Source organism: Protopterus annectens, chromosome 7.part0 (assembly GCF_019279795.1).
Source record: "Protopterus annectens isolate FY-2018-M chromosome 7.part0, PAN1.0, whole genome shotgun sequence".
Lineage (NCBI taxonomy): Eukaryota > Metazoa > Chordata > Ceratodontiformes > Protopteridae > Protopterus > Protopterus annectens.
In genome coordinates this window covers 911,286,382-911,304,473 of record NC_056739.1, presented here as the reverse complement: position 1 = coordinate 911,304,473, position 18,092 = coordinate 911,286,382, and the positions used below count along the sequence as shown (strand labels likewise).

Here is an 18,092-nt window from a genome sequence, read left to right as displayed (position 1 = left end):
AACCAAAAAAAAATGTTTATCTACACTGTCTGGACCAGTTCATTCTGGTAGGACAGTCAAGGTTAGCCGTTGAAAAAGCTAGGAGGTAGAATTTAGAGTAGATTGAAGGTTTTACATAGGGTCTTATAAAAAGAAAGAACTATTGTAAGATCTTCAGAAAGCATTTCTGATCCTTTCTCGCACTTTGTATAATCTTAAATCTACTAAAATCTCTTCTAATGTCTTCCCGTTTAATGCAGTTTATTGAAATGATGTTTTTTTTCTTATTTCCTTCACTATTGCAAGTCCAGCTTCTTGTGTCCCATCTGCACTGGGGTCTACCTGCTGACTCCTCACTTCCCAGGACTTTATCTGGTACTTCTGAGGGCAGCCATGAATCCTTGGTTTTTAGGGGGGCTCAGCACATTGATGCATCCATCCAGGGGAGATTTTTCTTGTATGACTTATCTCCCCCTGCCTTGTGGTAATGTGGCACGGTCTGGGTGGACATGCAGTGTGAATGAGCAGTGTATTGTCCCATCTCTGCAGCAGTTCAGACAGACACATTTTTCACCCAGCAACCACACCTGTTCTAATGACATTCCTGACCTCCACCAAGGATTGTTGAAAAGAGATGCCTACAGAGGGAATGCTTCCTTTTCATCCACATCAGGGACTTCAGTGATCTTATCTACTACCTTAGTTTCCGTATTGTGGCAGATGAGGTGAACAGTGCTGTTGTAATATTCTTGGATAATGCTGTCTGATATAATGTATACCTGTTGGCACTCCATTGTCTGAAATCTACAGAGTAGAATTCTTCAGCTTGCTCTGGTTTCTGTTCCGGTTTCTGTTCCGCACCAGCTGTTTTTATCAGTGTGCTAGCTGCTATGATGTAGGCCTTGCAAGATGTGGTACGTTATGTAGTGTTCATCATAATGATAATTGCTTTATTGGTAATCCTTTTGTTGAATATGGATGTCTAGCCTTCCTAACTGACTTCCAGAGCTTTCTCAGATGTCCTCACAGTTTAGCTAATGCCAGTGTGTATGGCATATAAGGAGGACATTTTTCAGTTATTTTTGTAGCAAGAGCCATATGAAGGGCATGGTGCCCTGGGTGATAATTTTTTTCTAAGTTGCATACACTGAAAAAGTTAACTGTGACAGTCTACAAAGTGTCATTAAAATTGATTGCATTTGTGATCACTTTTGATGACAGGTTAAATGATCAAACAGTTCTTTACTTTCAAAAGTAACCGTGGTTATTTGGTTGCTACATAATAATAGAAACCTAATAACTTGTTCCCTTAAAAAAAGTTTGATAGTTTACAGGCTGTCAGTAAGCAATCACATTGTAGACGGTGGGCACCAAATTGATGTGTCAAGGTACCAAACTGCCTTGCTACAAATCTAAGTCATTAGATGGCTGTCTGTCATGTCTCTTCCAGGTGACTTTTAGAGAACAACAAGTATCTAGTTTAGGAACCCTTTTGTTGCTTATTTATGAGCTTTGTTACATTTATTACCAGTTTTGACTGGTTTTGCTGATATGGATGATATTTCGACTTGGAAACCGGCATTGCTAAAGTTTCTGAGGTTCATGATATTCTTGGAAAAACATTCAAATAAGTGTGCTTATAGAAGGCAAGTTCTTTCTAAAGAATTTCATATGCAGTCTCTCTTGCCTTGAGGAGAACACAAATAGTCTTCCTGTGAGGCCCATGAGATATTTAAGGAAAAGATTTTAGCCAATAGAGGCTGGAATTTTAGGGCCTATTTAGATCAGGAAAAGAAGATAAGATGCCTTGGTACAGGTCAACAATCAGCCTGACAAGTCTTCTAACTCTGATTTATAGCAAAGGAAGACTCATAAAATGGAGTGGCCACAGAAACGTTTATGTAAAAGAAACTGTGGGCAGGGAGTGTGAAGAGGGTGAGACCCCATCAATGACTCTAGTTAATGTTTGTCTTTTGGCTTTTCCCGGTAAGGTGTCACCACAGCGGAACTCCGGCTAATGATTGGCAGTAGTTTTTATGAAACGCCGAAGTGCCAGCTCGAAGCTCAACCTTCAACGAAGACACGCCCATTTACGCAAGCATGTCTTTCGAGCGCTACCCAACCACGGGGAGGACATGCAGACTCCACACAGAAGGCACTCCCAAACCCAGCCGAGAATCAAACGGGAGAACCTCTTGCTGTGAGGTAACTCTACCGCCGTACCACCGCAACATATCAATGACTCTAGTTAATACAGATCAATAAATCAAAGACAAAGTTATGATATATTAAAGGAAAAATCCAACTTAGAACTCAAAAAACATATTTTTTCAGTGTGTCTTTATTTTCAGAGCTATTTTAATGCCTCAAAATCACTCCAAGTGCTTATTTTACAATTTTAATACGTTTCCCTCAAAATGGTTGATGATGGGGCCTGCCTTGATAACGTGATCTTGTTTTCTTACTTTCATTCCTTCTTCCCAGAATACATTTCAAGTCCTCTCTATATTATTCATGCTAGACATAAGGAAGTGGTGTTGTTTTCTTATGCCATTGATATAGAATGACAGGACTGTGAAGCACTGTCATCTAAACACACCTTCTGAAACAGAGCTACTTCTATGTTTCCCCTGACTGAACCTCATTTGTATGTCTGTCAGAGCTTGTTCTATGCTATAAATAGCATTTAGCTACTTCAGCAAAAGAAAGTAGGTAAATAGGCATTTGTAATGGGATTTTTTTTATAGTTCTAAAAGAATTGACAGCCCTTCCCCCACACACTCATGCTGAGGTGTGAAAGCTGTCACTGCAGTGAATGATCCCTGCTGTACATTTACAAGTGACATATGTCGTAAGATAGTAAGACTCCAAACTAAAGTCTGTCTGCTACTTCCTAATACCTTCAATGGGAAGTTTTTTTCTCTCTCATGAATGATGCAGAATTAAAATGTGCTTTACTAGTTCCTTAATTATTTTTGTCATGTTCTCCTCCTTTTATATTTCATATTTATTTATACTCTGGCAACCAGGAAAGTGAACAGGTCCTAGGACCTTTTTCAACCATGCCTTAACATTTTCTGTTCCTTGAGGTGTTGTAAGTGAACCAGCCCCTCCCCCTTCTGTTAAGCAGTTTCACTCCCCTAAGCTCCTCTCCCTTCTGGCCAGAGAGGTCTTTTAAATTTTGTTTAACTTTTTGAAAACAAATACGTTTTTTTTATCGGGTTGCATTCCTTGCTGGACATTTGATTTCATGTTTGAAGTATGATTGACAGTTTATACTTATCGGTTTTCTCATTTCTGATGAAGTGCTTACAATTAAAGATTGAAAATGCTCAAATAAACTTGCTCTGCATGCTTCTTTCGCCTGGCTAATTTGTTATGAATTTCTAATAATTCTTTAGTTACTTCTTCTGTGTGCAATGTTTTTACACACACACACACACACACACACATATATATATATATAGTGTGTGTGCGTTTGTGTATATGTGTATAAAGTACATGTGTACAAAAACGTGTGTCTTACGAAGAACTAGATTATATGCCTGTGTGTGTACTTCATGTTCTTTCAACAAAAACAAATCAAAGTGTAAATTGTATGTAACTGTATGTGTGTCTACACATACACACACACATATATATATATATATATATATATATATATATATATATATATATATATATAAAATATATAAAATGTGTGTATTTGAGTATAAAAATGCATGCATCATGTAGAATGCTATATGTGGGATGCAGTAAGTAATGTCTTTTGGCTTTTCCCGGTTAGGGATCACCACAGCAGAACTCCAGTCTGCTAATGATTGGCAGTGGATTTTTACAGTGCCGAGTTGCCAGCCCGACGCCAACACAAGGCGCTCCAGCCGAGAGTTGAACGGGAGAACCTCTTGCTGTGAGGCGACAACGCAAACTGCTGCACCACCGCGGCCTACTATATGTGGGATGCAATACTGTGTTTAAATGCATGTCTGGCTGTGTGTGTGTGTGCATTTAAACACAGTTAAGTACTTCTGATTTCCTTTTCTTAATGAATTTAATGCAAAAGTACATAGTAAATGTATGTTAAAGTAAATTCAGCTGTATGTTTTGGTTGCCATCAATGGTCATCTTTCCTTTTGTGGACTGCAAATACTGATGCACTCTAACCATGTAAAGACTGACTCAGTCAGTGGAAATCTTTTACCATGGATCTGCGTGTACCAGATATGCATCCCCCTCTGGAAGGATGTCACAAAGCATAAAAGACCTTTTTATTAACAGTATCAGTACGCCTAGTTGTTAGGGTTGCCACCTGTCTCTCTTTTTGCAGCTCTGTCCTGTGTGTGTTGGGGGTGGGGGCTGGGAACTTGAAAATGGTAAAGGTGGTGGGTCTTTACAAGCAAAAATATTTTCTGACTTTTCCCTAAATGTCACAAAAATCTTCGATCTTACATTTAAGTTATCTTACATACAAACTATTATAAATTTTATTTATTTTACATTTGTTGACAGGGATAGTCCAATTGGATACATGTTCATTTTCATCGGAGGCCCGGGGAGAAAAGCGCCAAGATAATAATACACATTGAACATTTAGTAAATGCTAGTTTCAAGCAGGATTACAGTCATAAGCAATACCAGCATTTAGCACATATAGTACTAACTCTTTATAAAACACTTTGCAAAACATAACATTATTTGCAAAGTTAAACATACATAACATTACATTCAGGTTTAAGACACACTGAGCAGCAATTGACCCTTCCTGAAATAGAGTGGTAGAAAAAAGTTAGAAGTAGTTGAAGGTAAGGCACCTAAGAAATAGAGAGGTCACTAGTCGGGGTTAGTGCAAGGACATAACCAATGAGTTTTGAAGTATTTCTTGAGTTTGTTTTTGAATTGAGTTAGTGAGGGTTCTAGGGTCAAGTCAGCTGGGAGTCTGTTCCATATTTTTCCAAGAGAGTTGGCAAACAGTCTCCCCAGCTGAGCAGTTGGATTTGTATGTTTGAACTAGGAGTCTAGTGAATGATCGCAGTGGCTGAGTGCTGGTGTAGGGGCTGATAATATTTTTTAGTGCAGGTTTTTGGTTGTTAAAGGATTTTATTTGCCACTGTTAGCTAGTTGAACTGCAGTAGGCTTGGCAGTTCAAGCCATCCTAGGCGATTTAGGTTGTGACAGTGGTGTGTCCGGTAGGCTGTGCCAGTAGCAAATCTGGCAATGCGGTTATAGCAGGATGATAGTTTATTAAGATCTGTTTTGCTTAAGTTGGAAAATAGAGGTGAGGCATAGAGAAGAGTTGATAGCAGATGGGAACGGGCAATTGCAGTTCTAGCAAGTGGGGTAAGTAAAGGTTTGATTCTGTAAAGAGAGCCAAGTTTTTAATTAATGGTTTTGATAGTTTGATTGATATGCGCATCAAACTTCAGGTTATCAACTATGACACCCAGTAGTTTAGTTTGGACTTCTGGGGAAATGATAGTGCCATTGTTAGCAGTTATGTTGAAGGATGGCAGGGGGGTCCTGCATGTGGGGGAGAAGAGGAGCAACTTAGTTTTGTTGGGGGTTTAGGATTAGATGTTGATTGGAGAGCCATTTTTCCACTGTATTGAAGGTATTTTGGGTTAATGTGAATGAAGTAGCTGGTGAGGTGTCAGAACAAATCAAGGTGGAGTCATCCGCATATTGAATGCAGGTAGCATCTGGGATGACTGAATGAAGGTTGTTGATAAAGATGGAGAAAAGAAGGGGTCCTAGTATCGAGCTCTGGGGGACTCCTAATGTGATGGGTAGGTGAGATGATAGCTTGTCCTGCCATAGGACTGCCTGTTGCCTGCCCAGCAGGTAGGATTGAAACCATTGGAGTGCGTGGTTGTTTAAGGAGAAAGCCTTCAAGGTATTTATAAGCAATTTGTGTGAAGCAAGCCTGAGCAAAGTGAGGGCAAGCAGAGCAGGGATGAACCAATGCTGGGAAAAGAGAAGGCAGTAGGAGTTGTTAGAGGAATACCTTGATTGACTCAAGACACCACACCAGAGGTAAGTTGAATGTAAGGGCCTAAAATTTGCACTCAGGACTGTAATGTTACTTGCACTCAGCACTTTAATTTTACGACAGACCAACAGTATACAATTTTGAGGATTATTAAGGGTTTCTTGTTCAAATGTCAGACAAGTAAGTAAAACTTTCAACAGGAATCTATGTCTGAGTGTTAAAAAGCCAGAAAGTTACAAATTATACCTGTAAAAATTAGGGTCAGAGACAAATGTATGAGTCAGTGTACTTTAGTTACAGGGGAGGGCGGCAAACAGTAGAAAAGAGCCTTATGGCTGACCAAAATGGAGACTTGCTTAATTACATAACACTGTAAGAGAAAGCTTAACAAATGCTTTTATATGTGTAACCTACTCTGATTAATTGCTGGGAGAAACAGTTTTTGTTGTGTTTTCCAATTGCAATCCTGTAGACACCGTTATTCAGGAGCTGCAGTATGTTAGTGTAGGTAAATGTGAAGTTCAATCTGATTAATTGATGGGAGAAACTGTTTTTGTTGTGTTTTCCAATTGCGAACATTTAAAGCTTAGAGTTTTAATACTGTTTTGCTGCTTATGTAAATTTGTCAGAAGAGTTGACAATTGCCTTTAAATCCCTGCCTGATCTAACTGCTTTGTTTTGCTATGAAAGTGAACTGTTAATTTCTTCTCCTCTCTACAGTAAAAACAGTGGAAAACAGTTCCACAGCTTTCTGTCCTTTTTTTTTTAATATCAGCTGCAGTCTTCCTGACATTAGCAGGATTAATTGCCCATCTAAGATTGACAGCAGTACCTGACAGGGTAAACTACAGATTTAACTGTTTCTGTGATATGTCATGGCAGGTGGAGACGAATTCCTCTGCAATGTATGTGGGGAGTTCAGCTTAAAAAGTAGGTGGGCTTTTCTTTCCTTTTAATTACGAAAATAAAATTGCCAAAGATTCCAAAGACAACCACAAGGCAGTCTATAGTTATGTCAAGAATCTAAATGGCAATGCTCAGATCTGCTCTGAGTTACAACAGAATGGCATTAAATATACTGATCCCAAGGATATTGCCAATATCCTGGCAGATCGATTTAGTACCAACTTCACCCCACTCTCACCCCCTAAAGGGCCCATCTCAATACCAAAAGACTGCCAAATTCCGATAATCACGGCCACACAGGTAGAAACCGCACTCTCCAAAGCTAAGAATACAGCATCCATGGGACCAGATGACATCCCAGACTGTGTACTACATGAACTACAAAATGAACTGGCACCTCACCTAAGTGTGAGGTTTAATCATAGCCTCACCTCAGGCTTCGTGCCCACTGAGTGGCGCACAGCTACAGTTATCTCGCTCCACAAGGGAGGATCCACCTTGGATCCCAGGAACTACCATCCCATCAGTCTGACAAGCCTGATTTGCAAGGGCATGGAACGCATTATCATGGAACTTATAAACAAAGACATTGGCAACCTTCAAACACTAGACCCCACCGATGGGTTGCTAACTGGCTTACTGACAGAACCCAGACAGTAAAAGTAGCTGAATCCAAATCCAGCTCCAGACAAGTGACAAGTGGAGTACCTCAGCGTTCAGTCCTGGGACCACTCTTGTTTGGCATCTACTTCTCTGAAGTACAGGTCAACACTAAGGGACTCTGGCTAACAAAGTTTGCAGATGACTGCAAACTGGGAGCCGTTATTGAATCCCCAAATGGTGTGGATATTCTACAAAAGGGCCTTACAGAAACAGATGCCTGGTGCCAGGGCCATGGGCTCAAGCTTAATGCCAAGAAATGTATAGTTATCCCCTTTGGAAAAAAACATGTACCCATGAATTACCACATAGGTGGCAGGACACTAAACATCGAAAGTGTGATGAGAGACTTGGGGACACAGGTGGACAGTGGTCTCACTTTCGACAACCGCATTGTCACAACAGTCAGGAAATCCTTCTATGTGGCACACCTCATCACTAAGGGCTTTTCATCCAGAAAAAAAGGAGGTCATTGTGCCACTGTACTCATCCCTCATTAGTCCCATTATAGAGTATCATGCCAGGTTTGGTATGTACCTCACAAGACATCTGCAACAGCTTGAAAGGCCACAGAAATACCTCACTAAAAGAATCACAGGCCTAAAGCAGATGCCATATACTGACCGTCTAAAAAAACTCCAGCTATACTCTGTGGCATATCGTGTACTCAGAGGCGATCTCTGCTTAACATACAAGGCCAAGTCAAACCCTGAGCTGTTGGACATGCTCCACTTAAAGAAATCCCAATCCCTCAGAGCCACACGCTCCAGGGATCTAAACCTTATCACAATGAACAAAACATGCTGGAAGGATAGGTTCCTGACCCAGAGACTTCCCATACTCTGGAATAGACTGCCCATACATGTCAAGCAGAGCACCTCATTGGCCCTCTTCAAAAGGAACCTTGATGATTGGATGGGAGATAGGAAATTCACCCCGGGGATCTTGTCAGTCGCCCTGCTAGACAGGGGCTTGGAGAAGTAAATATTGTGGGAAGAAATATCCAGGGAATTGTTATGGCTAGGCTTGCATAGGCCCTAGGGCCGATAGCCTAGTACCAACCTATGACTCCAATGCAAGGAAATAAAAGTTTTGAAAAGTACAAGCAGGTTTCTGGTACCTACACAATGCTGGAACCATATTGCAGGAGAAAAGAAACCTAAAGATCGGTGAGTTAAACTGTAGGAGAGGGTTTCTGGTACCTACACAATGCTGGAACCATGTTGCAGGAGAAAAGAAACCTAAAGATCGGTGAGTTAAACTGTAGGAGAGGGCAGAGTTTTCCCATTAAACAGTAGAAAGATAGTCAAAACAACAACCTTTGAGTAATGTGTGACACAGCTGAGTAAAGCAAAAACATATGTGAAATGTCTGTACAAGCATCTGAGATAGAAAATAAAGAAGGGGAGGGAGAAAGGGATGTTGGAGGGTGGGAAAGTGAGTGAAGTCTAAAGGAACGAAATCCTTCAGAAAAGCAGAGTAGAATTAGTACAGTAGTAGAATTGTGACAGCTCCACATGAGCATGATGTTATAATCAGGTAGTCTGATAACCAGTGATTTTATTGATGACATCCCAGAGGATCTTTTAATAATTTCTACACAAGAGTTTACTGATGTGCCTCCCACACAGGCAGTAAGCCTTAATGGATGAAGTTCATTGATTTGTACCTCCTGTAACACTCTGTTTGGCATTTGTAGCAAATTTACATAGGAGTATCTAGTCGGTAAAGGGTCAGTGCCCATCTCTTGCATCCCTATTTATTGTGCATGAATAGAAAATGATTCTCTACTCTCATAGTCATCTGGTATGACCCTGTAGGCAGAGGATTGGGCCTGCTCCTTCCAAATTTCATCCTTTATGGGATATGACATGAAAGGCCAAAAGACTTTTCTTCAGACTCCACACCAGAGGATATGTTCTTTAGCAATACATTAAATTTAATGAAGGAGCAGTTTGTAAGAGGAGGAACTGAGGAGATCTCTGAATCCAAAGTGAGATGCTTGTTTTAGTGGCATGGAGGAGCCCAATCTTCTGGCAGTGATACCTGTCATACCTGCCTTTGAGGATGATTTTGCATCTATATTCTTAAACCCTGACTTTCAACTGCCTATCCCAAACAATAGATCATTACCCTCAACTGGATTTGTCTTTCCAGGGCATATTTCCAGCTTGTTTCTTATTTAATGAAACAACCACATAGTTTATAGCAAATATTACATGGCTGCATTCATGAGATGAAACCAGAGTTAAGAGGGTATGATATAAGCACTGGAAAGTTTTTATTATAAGTTACTGCATGCTAAAAACTGAATACAGGTATGTTCTTTAATGTTTGGATGTTTTGGGGCAAAGTAGGAGAATTCATGGGATAGGTTTGGTTAATGTACTCTTTGTAATTTTAGAGAATTTGTGAAAAGGTGGGGTTTCTCTAAAAGTGCAAAGTACATGGAGGGTTATTTCACAGTGGCATAGTCCATGTATTTTGTTACAGAAGAATTTGTTTCTAACGAAGCATGAAAAAAATGTTTTTTATGTATTAAAATCGGAGAGAAGGATTGAATTCTAAATAAATTTACTTAATACATTTTGTTTGTATATGTAAAGGATATGTTTGATATACATACATTTTACCTTCATATTTTGCTTTATTTTAACTATTTTTTTAAATTTGTTAAAAAAAAATTAGTTTTAAATTAAAATAAAAAATATGATTTTCCGTACTTGGATGGAAACTGTAACATGCAGTTGCTACCATTTCTGGTAGACTGAGTCTCAGACTCATGAAAGTCTTAAGAGGAGTTAATCAGAAGATTGATCAGTTGTTTCTGTAGAAGGAATTCCTGTGTTGGTAGACGCAAGTTCTTTTTTCTCTTGTTTTTTTTTTTGTTTTTTTTTTTATGTGCTGCACATGGTCTTTTCCTGCAAGCTTTACCAGTCCTTACTGAGGATGCTATGTTCTTAGCTTCCTGAAAACATTTCCTTTTTTTTTTGTCTTTTTTTTTTTTTTTGTTTGTTTTGTGTGTGTATTTTTAAAGCTTTATCCCTTATGGGTGAAAGCAAGTTTTGTTGGCTGTTTGTAATCTAGGGCGTAAAACAAGATATTTTTGTAGGGTCTCATTCACATAAGCAGAGCATATAATGGCTGTTGTGCAGTAAGAGGATTCCCCTTTTCCATTAACTTATTACATCTTGCTACATTTTGTTAGTGACAGACATTAAACTGATTTGTGTAGTACTTCATGGCTCTTTCCGTTCATTGCTGCCATAGACCAGGAAACATAAGAGGTTCTAACGCTAGCTCCCTGTCTTGGTGTATTAATACTGTTAAAGAGAAGATTGAGCAGTCATACCATCAGTCCATTTAGGTATTACTTCAAGGCTTACTAAGATCTAAGTTAGTGACCACACTCTAATTTCTTGGTTGGAACAGGTTTTAGTGTTAGAAATTGTAGGCATTCAGTGATGGAAGTTCTCATAGTGAATAGCTAGTCTTTACATGAATCATAACACTGTCTTGTCACTTTCTGTTCAGCAGTAGTATACATGGTGTTTTGAGCAGGTATATTGCTTGCAGTAATGGTTAAGATTCTCTAGAATTGACCTATGCTTTTCATTTGAAATTTAATTACTGGATTTTGGACGTTATTATTTGGCATATTTGAACTCAATTTGTTTTCCTTTTTGTTTTCTGAAGGTGTTGCTGCTTCTTTAAAAGGAAGAGAAAGAAGAATACTCAGAGGCACAAATGAGGGAGAAAACCATGTTTGTCTCATTCTGCACTCAACTGCTGCCCTCCCCCACAAAGGGAAGAGTTTTTGGTTTGGGGAGGGGGAATGAAGAGATACAGATAACCCATCAGTGGAGATGGCTGTGAACTGATTTACCACTTTCAGAAAAGCCTGAATCTTCTGCTGGGCAAAGGACTCGGAACTTCTCAGGCTAACTTTGCACTTCCAAATGACATTGTCGGGTTTTACTTTCTCTCTTTCTTCCTTCCCTTGTTAAAAGCAGACGCTACCAGCTGGTAACTTAAGGATGCAGTTAATATTAAGACTACTAGCTGCTTGGTGAGCTGTTGCACACTGACTGGAAATCTACTCTGCCTGGATTAGGATACAGGGAATATGATATGTTGGGTTAAGACAGAGGGTTTTTGTTGGGGTGGGTATTTTAAAACTACTGTCAGCTCCTCATGGTGTTGCCAAGTGAGCCAAACTGACATAGCAACCTCATAATGGGGCACAGAAACACAAACTTATTTTTTTTCTCAGAATCGTGATTTTACTTAATAATAGTGTACAACTATAAGGAACTTTCTGTCTACACTTCCGCTTTTTGTTTTGTTTCAGTGGATCATATTCTCAGGCTTTGCTCCAGTAAGTGAATTATTATTATTTTTTTGTCTGGAACAAATCAGTTTTCCCCCATTATGTACTCTGCCCAATCATATAAATAATATACATTGTGAGTAAAGTAATATGCAGCAGGTAGAATACACAAAAGGAAAGTGTATATCTTTTATTCTGTACCTCTAAAAATTTTTAGAAAGGCGGAGCACAGTGGGAACTTGATTATGATTTTTGGTAAAGTGGTGCCTGGAATACTATATTTATTACTGGAAATGATCTTCATGTACCAGGGAGGATACTACAGCAAGCTGTCATGTTCGGTGAAACAATAAATCCTCTGTCTTATTTTCATATTTATGTGAAGAAGGGGTTGTTTAGACAGCTATGTTGTAATAAACAAGTGCATGAAAGTGAAACCAGGTCTGTACTGGGGCTGACTGAAATTTCCCCTGAAGACAAAAAAAGTATTTCTGTATTCTCCCTTTATGACGAAATATTTTGGTGCAAGACCCCACTCCACTTTTCAGAAACTCCTAATACCTTTTGCTGCAGTGTTATTGAGCAACCATTACGGTCTCGCTGATTAGGTAAAGAGCTAGCCGTCTTTTCTGAGAGATGTTACCTAATCATGAAGATAGAATCTTTCTTAGAATTATTTTGGTTCATTATTAAAGGCCAACTTTATTTGTACTAAACAAAAATATGGTCCTAACCTTGAGTACTTTGGATCCTGGGTAATAAGGTTTGTTATATGGAATTTCGTGTCAGTTTTAATGGCAGTTAGCCAAGTATTACAGAACCGATAAAGAAAGAATTTATATAATTCGTAAGATATGTAGCTGTGGATGGTTGTCATTAGGTAAACACTGATGCCTGGAGTAAGCAAGAAGGTGGAAGAGTGCATTAATTAGATGAAATCAAACAAAAAGTCAATGAGGCAAGAGAAAAAATATATTAAGAACTTTTAATAAAACAGACAGTTAAGTGCTTTTGCAACACAGTTACTTCATCAGATCTAACACTATATTTAAAGCAATTAGTTTATATTACTAAAGTCAATTAAAAACAGCCAATCATCTTCTCAGTCCTCTAGATCTAAGGATGGTTTTAAAGGGACATTACCAGTAAGCCCACTGCTCCCATTTGCAGCAAGCTGGAAAATCCATTTAATTTCTAAGCACTCTGCACAAGTGCACAAGTTTAGCGTCACCCCCTGTAACAGAAGCTCTGTATTTTTCTAACGTCATAAATTTAAAGCTATGCAAGTCCCCTTCTTTAATGATGTGTTTAGCTAATGCATTTCTGGAATCACCCTTATTAATAGCATATGCATGCTCTGTCATACAATCCCTGAAGCATCTGTTAGTTTTTCCAACATAATAAGAATCACAGTTTTCACAGACAGCTATGTAAACTAAATCTTTTGAGTTACAGTCCACATATTCTTCAAAAACAAACACATGTCCACTCAAAGGGTGAACAAAGCAATTGTCTGTCCTACTGTAGCTACATATATTACAAGCACTACATGGATATGTCCCAACTCTTTTAAATCTCAGGGCATCTGTGTATGCATTGCTAGAAGTTATCGGTCTGTAACAAAGCATCCTTCTCAATGAAGAATCATTTTCAAAAATGAACCTAGGTTCAGAATCTAAAACCTCTCTATGTTTAGGATCGGACAACAAAATCTTCCAGTGTTTCTTAATAATTTTACAGACTGAAGTGACATCACTCGAATATGTTAGGGACATCCTTAGGTGGTTGTCATGTGTATTCTTAGCACTAATGCATGCATCATTAACATTAAAGTAAGGTTTAACCCTTCCCTGCCTGCATAATAAAACCTCATTCTGCACCTGTACTGTATCCAAATCCGAATAACCACGTTGTTTGTATTGATCCGCTAGGGCATCACACGAGGCATGCATATCACTATCTCTAGTATGCAGTCTAGCAACTGTAAAAAAACTGACCCTTCATAACATGTGTCTTTAGTTTCTTGGAGTGCATGCTATGGGCATGTAGTTTATTATTAACTTTACATGTTTTTTTTTTTTTAAATAAAAGGGTATCTAACCTGCTCCCACTCCTTAAAACACATACATCTAGAAAATCAATAGATGAATCAGAGCTACTATAAGTCAAATTAAGGAAACCTGTAGTAGATCGTAAATATTCAATAAATAAAGTAAGTTCATCAGCAGTACCAGCCCAAAGAAAAAATACATCATCCACAAATAGACTATAGTTAAGAATCCTCTCAGGGAACAAGTTGCATGAATTAAAAACATATACAGGGCTTCCCACTGAATGAGCACCATGTTTGCATAACTATTTGCACACATGGTGCCCATAGCACCACCCACTTGTTTAATAAAATATCGTTAAAAATAAACACATTATAAGTCTTTATCAGTTCTAACAAGAAACAAGTCAAGTCAGTCTTGCTAGGATCGTAGCTCGATAGGATCAAAAACTGTCAAAATCTATACCTACATAATTCGGAATCACAGTGAAAAGTGAAACAACGTCCATAGTTACTAATAGAAAAACAGCATTATCACTTAAGTCAGACCATTGTGCCAGTCTCTTCAAAAAATGCTTAGTATCTAGCAGTACATAATCAGTATTTTCAGTAACTGGACGTAGTTGCTTTCCAACAAATATCTTCATAGGTTCAGTTATCCAGCCTCTGTCATGGGAACATTTCGCAATGCTTTATGGACCTTAGGAAGTCCATAAATAGCTAGGATTATAGGATCTTCAACCAAAAAATATTCAAAAATTTCTTTAGAAATATACCTTTCCATGAGCAAATCATGAACAAAGATATTGAACTTATAACTATATATATATATATATATATATGTATGTATATATATATATATATATATATATATATATATATATATAAAACTATATATATATATATATATAAAACTATATATATATATATATAAAACTATATATATATATATATATAAAACTATATATATATATATATATATATATAAACTATATATCTATATATATATATATAAACTATATATATATATATATATATACATATATATATATAAACTATATATAAAACTATATATATAGTTTTATATAATATATATATATATAGTTTTATATAATATATATATATATATATATATAGTTTTATATAATATATATATATATATATATATATATATATATATATATATATATATATATATATATATATATATATATAAAACTATATATATATATATATATATATATATATATATATATATATATATATATATAAACTATAGTTACTATTAACTTATAAACATCAGGTCTACGTCATTCAACATAGGTCTCAGTCATTCAACATCCCCATCACATAGTCCACATTATTCATTACAACGATCCCTCCCCCTTTGTCTGCAGGACATACGTATATATCAGTTCATGGTGCTAAGTCATTAAGTAGCTTAAACTGCTCTCTTCTTAAATTATAGAAATGCTTCCTTTGTTGAGTATTAAATAGTTCATATATCTCATCTTCACATAGTTTAATAAAAGCTTCTACCAAAGGGGGGTTAACGGGCATAAACTGACTTGGTTTTTTAAAAGGAAACCATACATTATCAGTCTTAACAAATATCAGCTTCATTGCAACACTCCATGCAAAGATTCTAAGATCCAACAAAACATCAGAAATATTTGATTGCTTAGAGGGTACAAAAGACAACCCTAAATTTAGTACTTTTATTTCAGCCAAAGTAAGTTCGACTGATGAAATATCAAAAATTAAATCTTTGTCATATTCGGATGAACCGAGGGGCCTAAATCCAACTGCCCCATTAATTGTGAACGTTTTCACCCCAACATGTTCATACCTCAGCTCCTTGAGCGCACTCTTCCTTCTGATTTCTTGATGCTCACATGTTCGGTAGTTGTAACCTTTAAAAAGGCTGATTGGATGCAGTCAGCAAACCACTCCGTTTCAGAATCAGAGAGATTTAAAGTACCAACATGACTAGTATTAGATGAAATATCAATAGCTGTAGTTTTATCTGAAGCAGTCTTTCCCATTTCCAAGCCAGTCAACGAAAGTACATTTGAAGTAGGCAAAGCACCAAACTGACAGGGCTTCTGTTAGAGGGGGTGATGCTAAAACTCGTACAGAGTGCTTAGACATTAAATGGATTTTCAAGGTTGCTGCAAATAGGGTCAGTGGGTTTAAAGGTAATGTCCCTTTAAAACCAGCCCATTAGATCTTAGAGGACTGAGAAAATGATTGGCTGTTTTTAACTGACTTTACTATTTAAACTGCTTGCTTTAAATATGTTGTTAGATCTGATGAAGCACCTGTGTTGTGAAAACATTTATCTGTCTATGCTTGTTTTATTATTTTATTAAAAGTTCTTCATACATTTTTTTCTCTCACCTCAATGACTTTTTGTTTGATTTTACTTGATATTTATTTGCATCAGTGTTTCCGCTCCTCACCTGCAGTAGAAAATGATCTGATGTCCTTTTCGTTCTTCCTCACAAATGGATCTAGGATCTGATCCGACTCTGCCACATACACAAGACTTCGGATCCATTTCTCAAGTGCCTCCCTCTACCCATAATGCCCTATTCTGTCCCCAAGTCACCAGATCTCTTGCCACAATCATGATAAAATGGACGATCCATCTCAAGCAGTAAGAGATATCTTTCTTGGTATAATTTCTCCCATTTTTGATTTCAGTCCTTTTTCCCATTAATTTTATGGTTAGTGACAACTTTCTTTCCTCCCTCTAGCTATCACTGGCATCAGGATATTTTCCTTTCTGCCATATGTTTCTCTTTCTCTTAGTACCACTCTTGGTACTTTGCCCTTTTTTGACTTACTACAGTTATATCCCTCCATATCTGTATGTTTATTTATGTAATATTTATTTAGATAAAAAAAAGTTTGCATCTTAGTGTCTAACATTTTTCTCTTCAGGTTACACTATTTGTTGTATAAGCCTTTTTCTCTTTAGAGTTTACTCATTTTTCTTCTAAGATATCTGAGAAACTTTTGGGTTTCAAGAAGTGCACTTCTTGTGGGCACAAGATCCCTAATTCTGGTGCCCACAAGAAGTGCATGTATTGTCTGGGAGCTGCCTACCTTGACTCTCCATGTGCCGTTTGCACCACTGTCAACCCTAGGGCGCTGTCTGTTAGTCATAACAAATTAATCTTAAAAGGCTTACTTCCAGCTTCTACTGGGGCTCAACCCTCTCCCCCTCCAAAGCAACGCAGCCTGCCTCAGAGTCAAGGAAACTTCCTCAGAACCTTAAGAAAAATTAAGAAAGGTCTTTGATCTGACCTCTTCAGATCCAAAGTCCTTTGGGCCACCCTCAGATCCACAGCACTCCTCAGATCTGACTGGCTCAGCCCCTACTGTGAGCTCTCCTTTACATCCACCTCCTTCTCGGATCCTAAACCCACAGATCCAACCAGAAGAGGTCGTAAGCCAGAGTTTATTTTAAAGCCAATTTCTCCAGACCTGCCTTCACAGCTGTTCCAGATGCTGAGGAAGCAGTCCAGATCAGCATCCACAGCATCATCCAGATTGTCGAGAAGTCTGACAGAGGCAGATGTGGACAGGATGTTCAGATTTTTCAGGGCTCAGAATCAGATGGGGGTCCTACGAGCTTCATCCCCTCTCGAATCCATGAGTGTACCTGCCCAGCCAATTCTTTCTCCTTCTCCGATATGACCCATGGTTTCAGAGTCCCATGATACGAGATCCCCAGGAAGTTCGGCATCTGATCAAAGAAACATTCCCTCCTTGACGCCGGCATTATCCCTGACCAGTCCTGCTCTCATTCCCTTGGACCAGAGGAGAGTGGGTCTTGTATCCTTGACGTTGGACTGGGTATGAGGAGTTGGGTTTTGCCCCGACTTTGTTGGAGCCATCCCTTCCCCTTGGAGCCTCTGCCCTGGACAGCTCAGATCCGATTCTCCCCATAAGGCCCAGATCTGGAGATGGCACTGATTTACCGTCTTCGACTACAAGGAAAGGGAGGAGAAGTTTCCCCAGGTCCATCAACTTTCCAGGTGGTAGAAAGGGCTTTCTTTTTGCACAGAGAGCTGTCCTCTTACTTCAGACCCTAACCAGCGCCCCTCATTGGGTCCGAGCTCTGAGCCCATCATACCTGCTCCTCAGGGTCATCCAGTTCTGGGAATCCTCCA

At 38.3% G+C, this 18,092-nt stretch overlaps 1 protein-coding gene across 1 annotated transcript in view; it reads left to right on the top strand.

Moving 5' to 3' along the window:
- The window catches only part of CSNK1G1 (casein kinase 1 gamma 1), a 1,702,676-nt gene extending 1,690,443 nt beyond the window's left edge, over nt 1–12,233 (top strand). Inside the window, exon 12 of the mRNA XM_044077488.1 lies at nt 11,228–12,233. Within this exon, the coding sequence (XP_043933423.1) occupies nt 11,228–11,282 (55 nt within the window). The 3' untranslated portion in view covers nt 11,283–12,233. The remainder of the gene's footprint in view (nt 1–11,227) is intronic.
- Nucleotides 12,234–18,092: the final 5,859 nt, after the last annotated feature.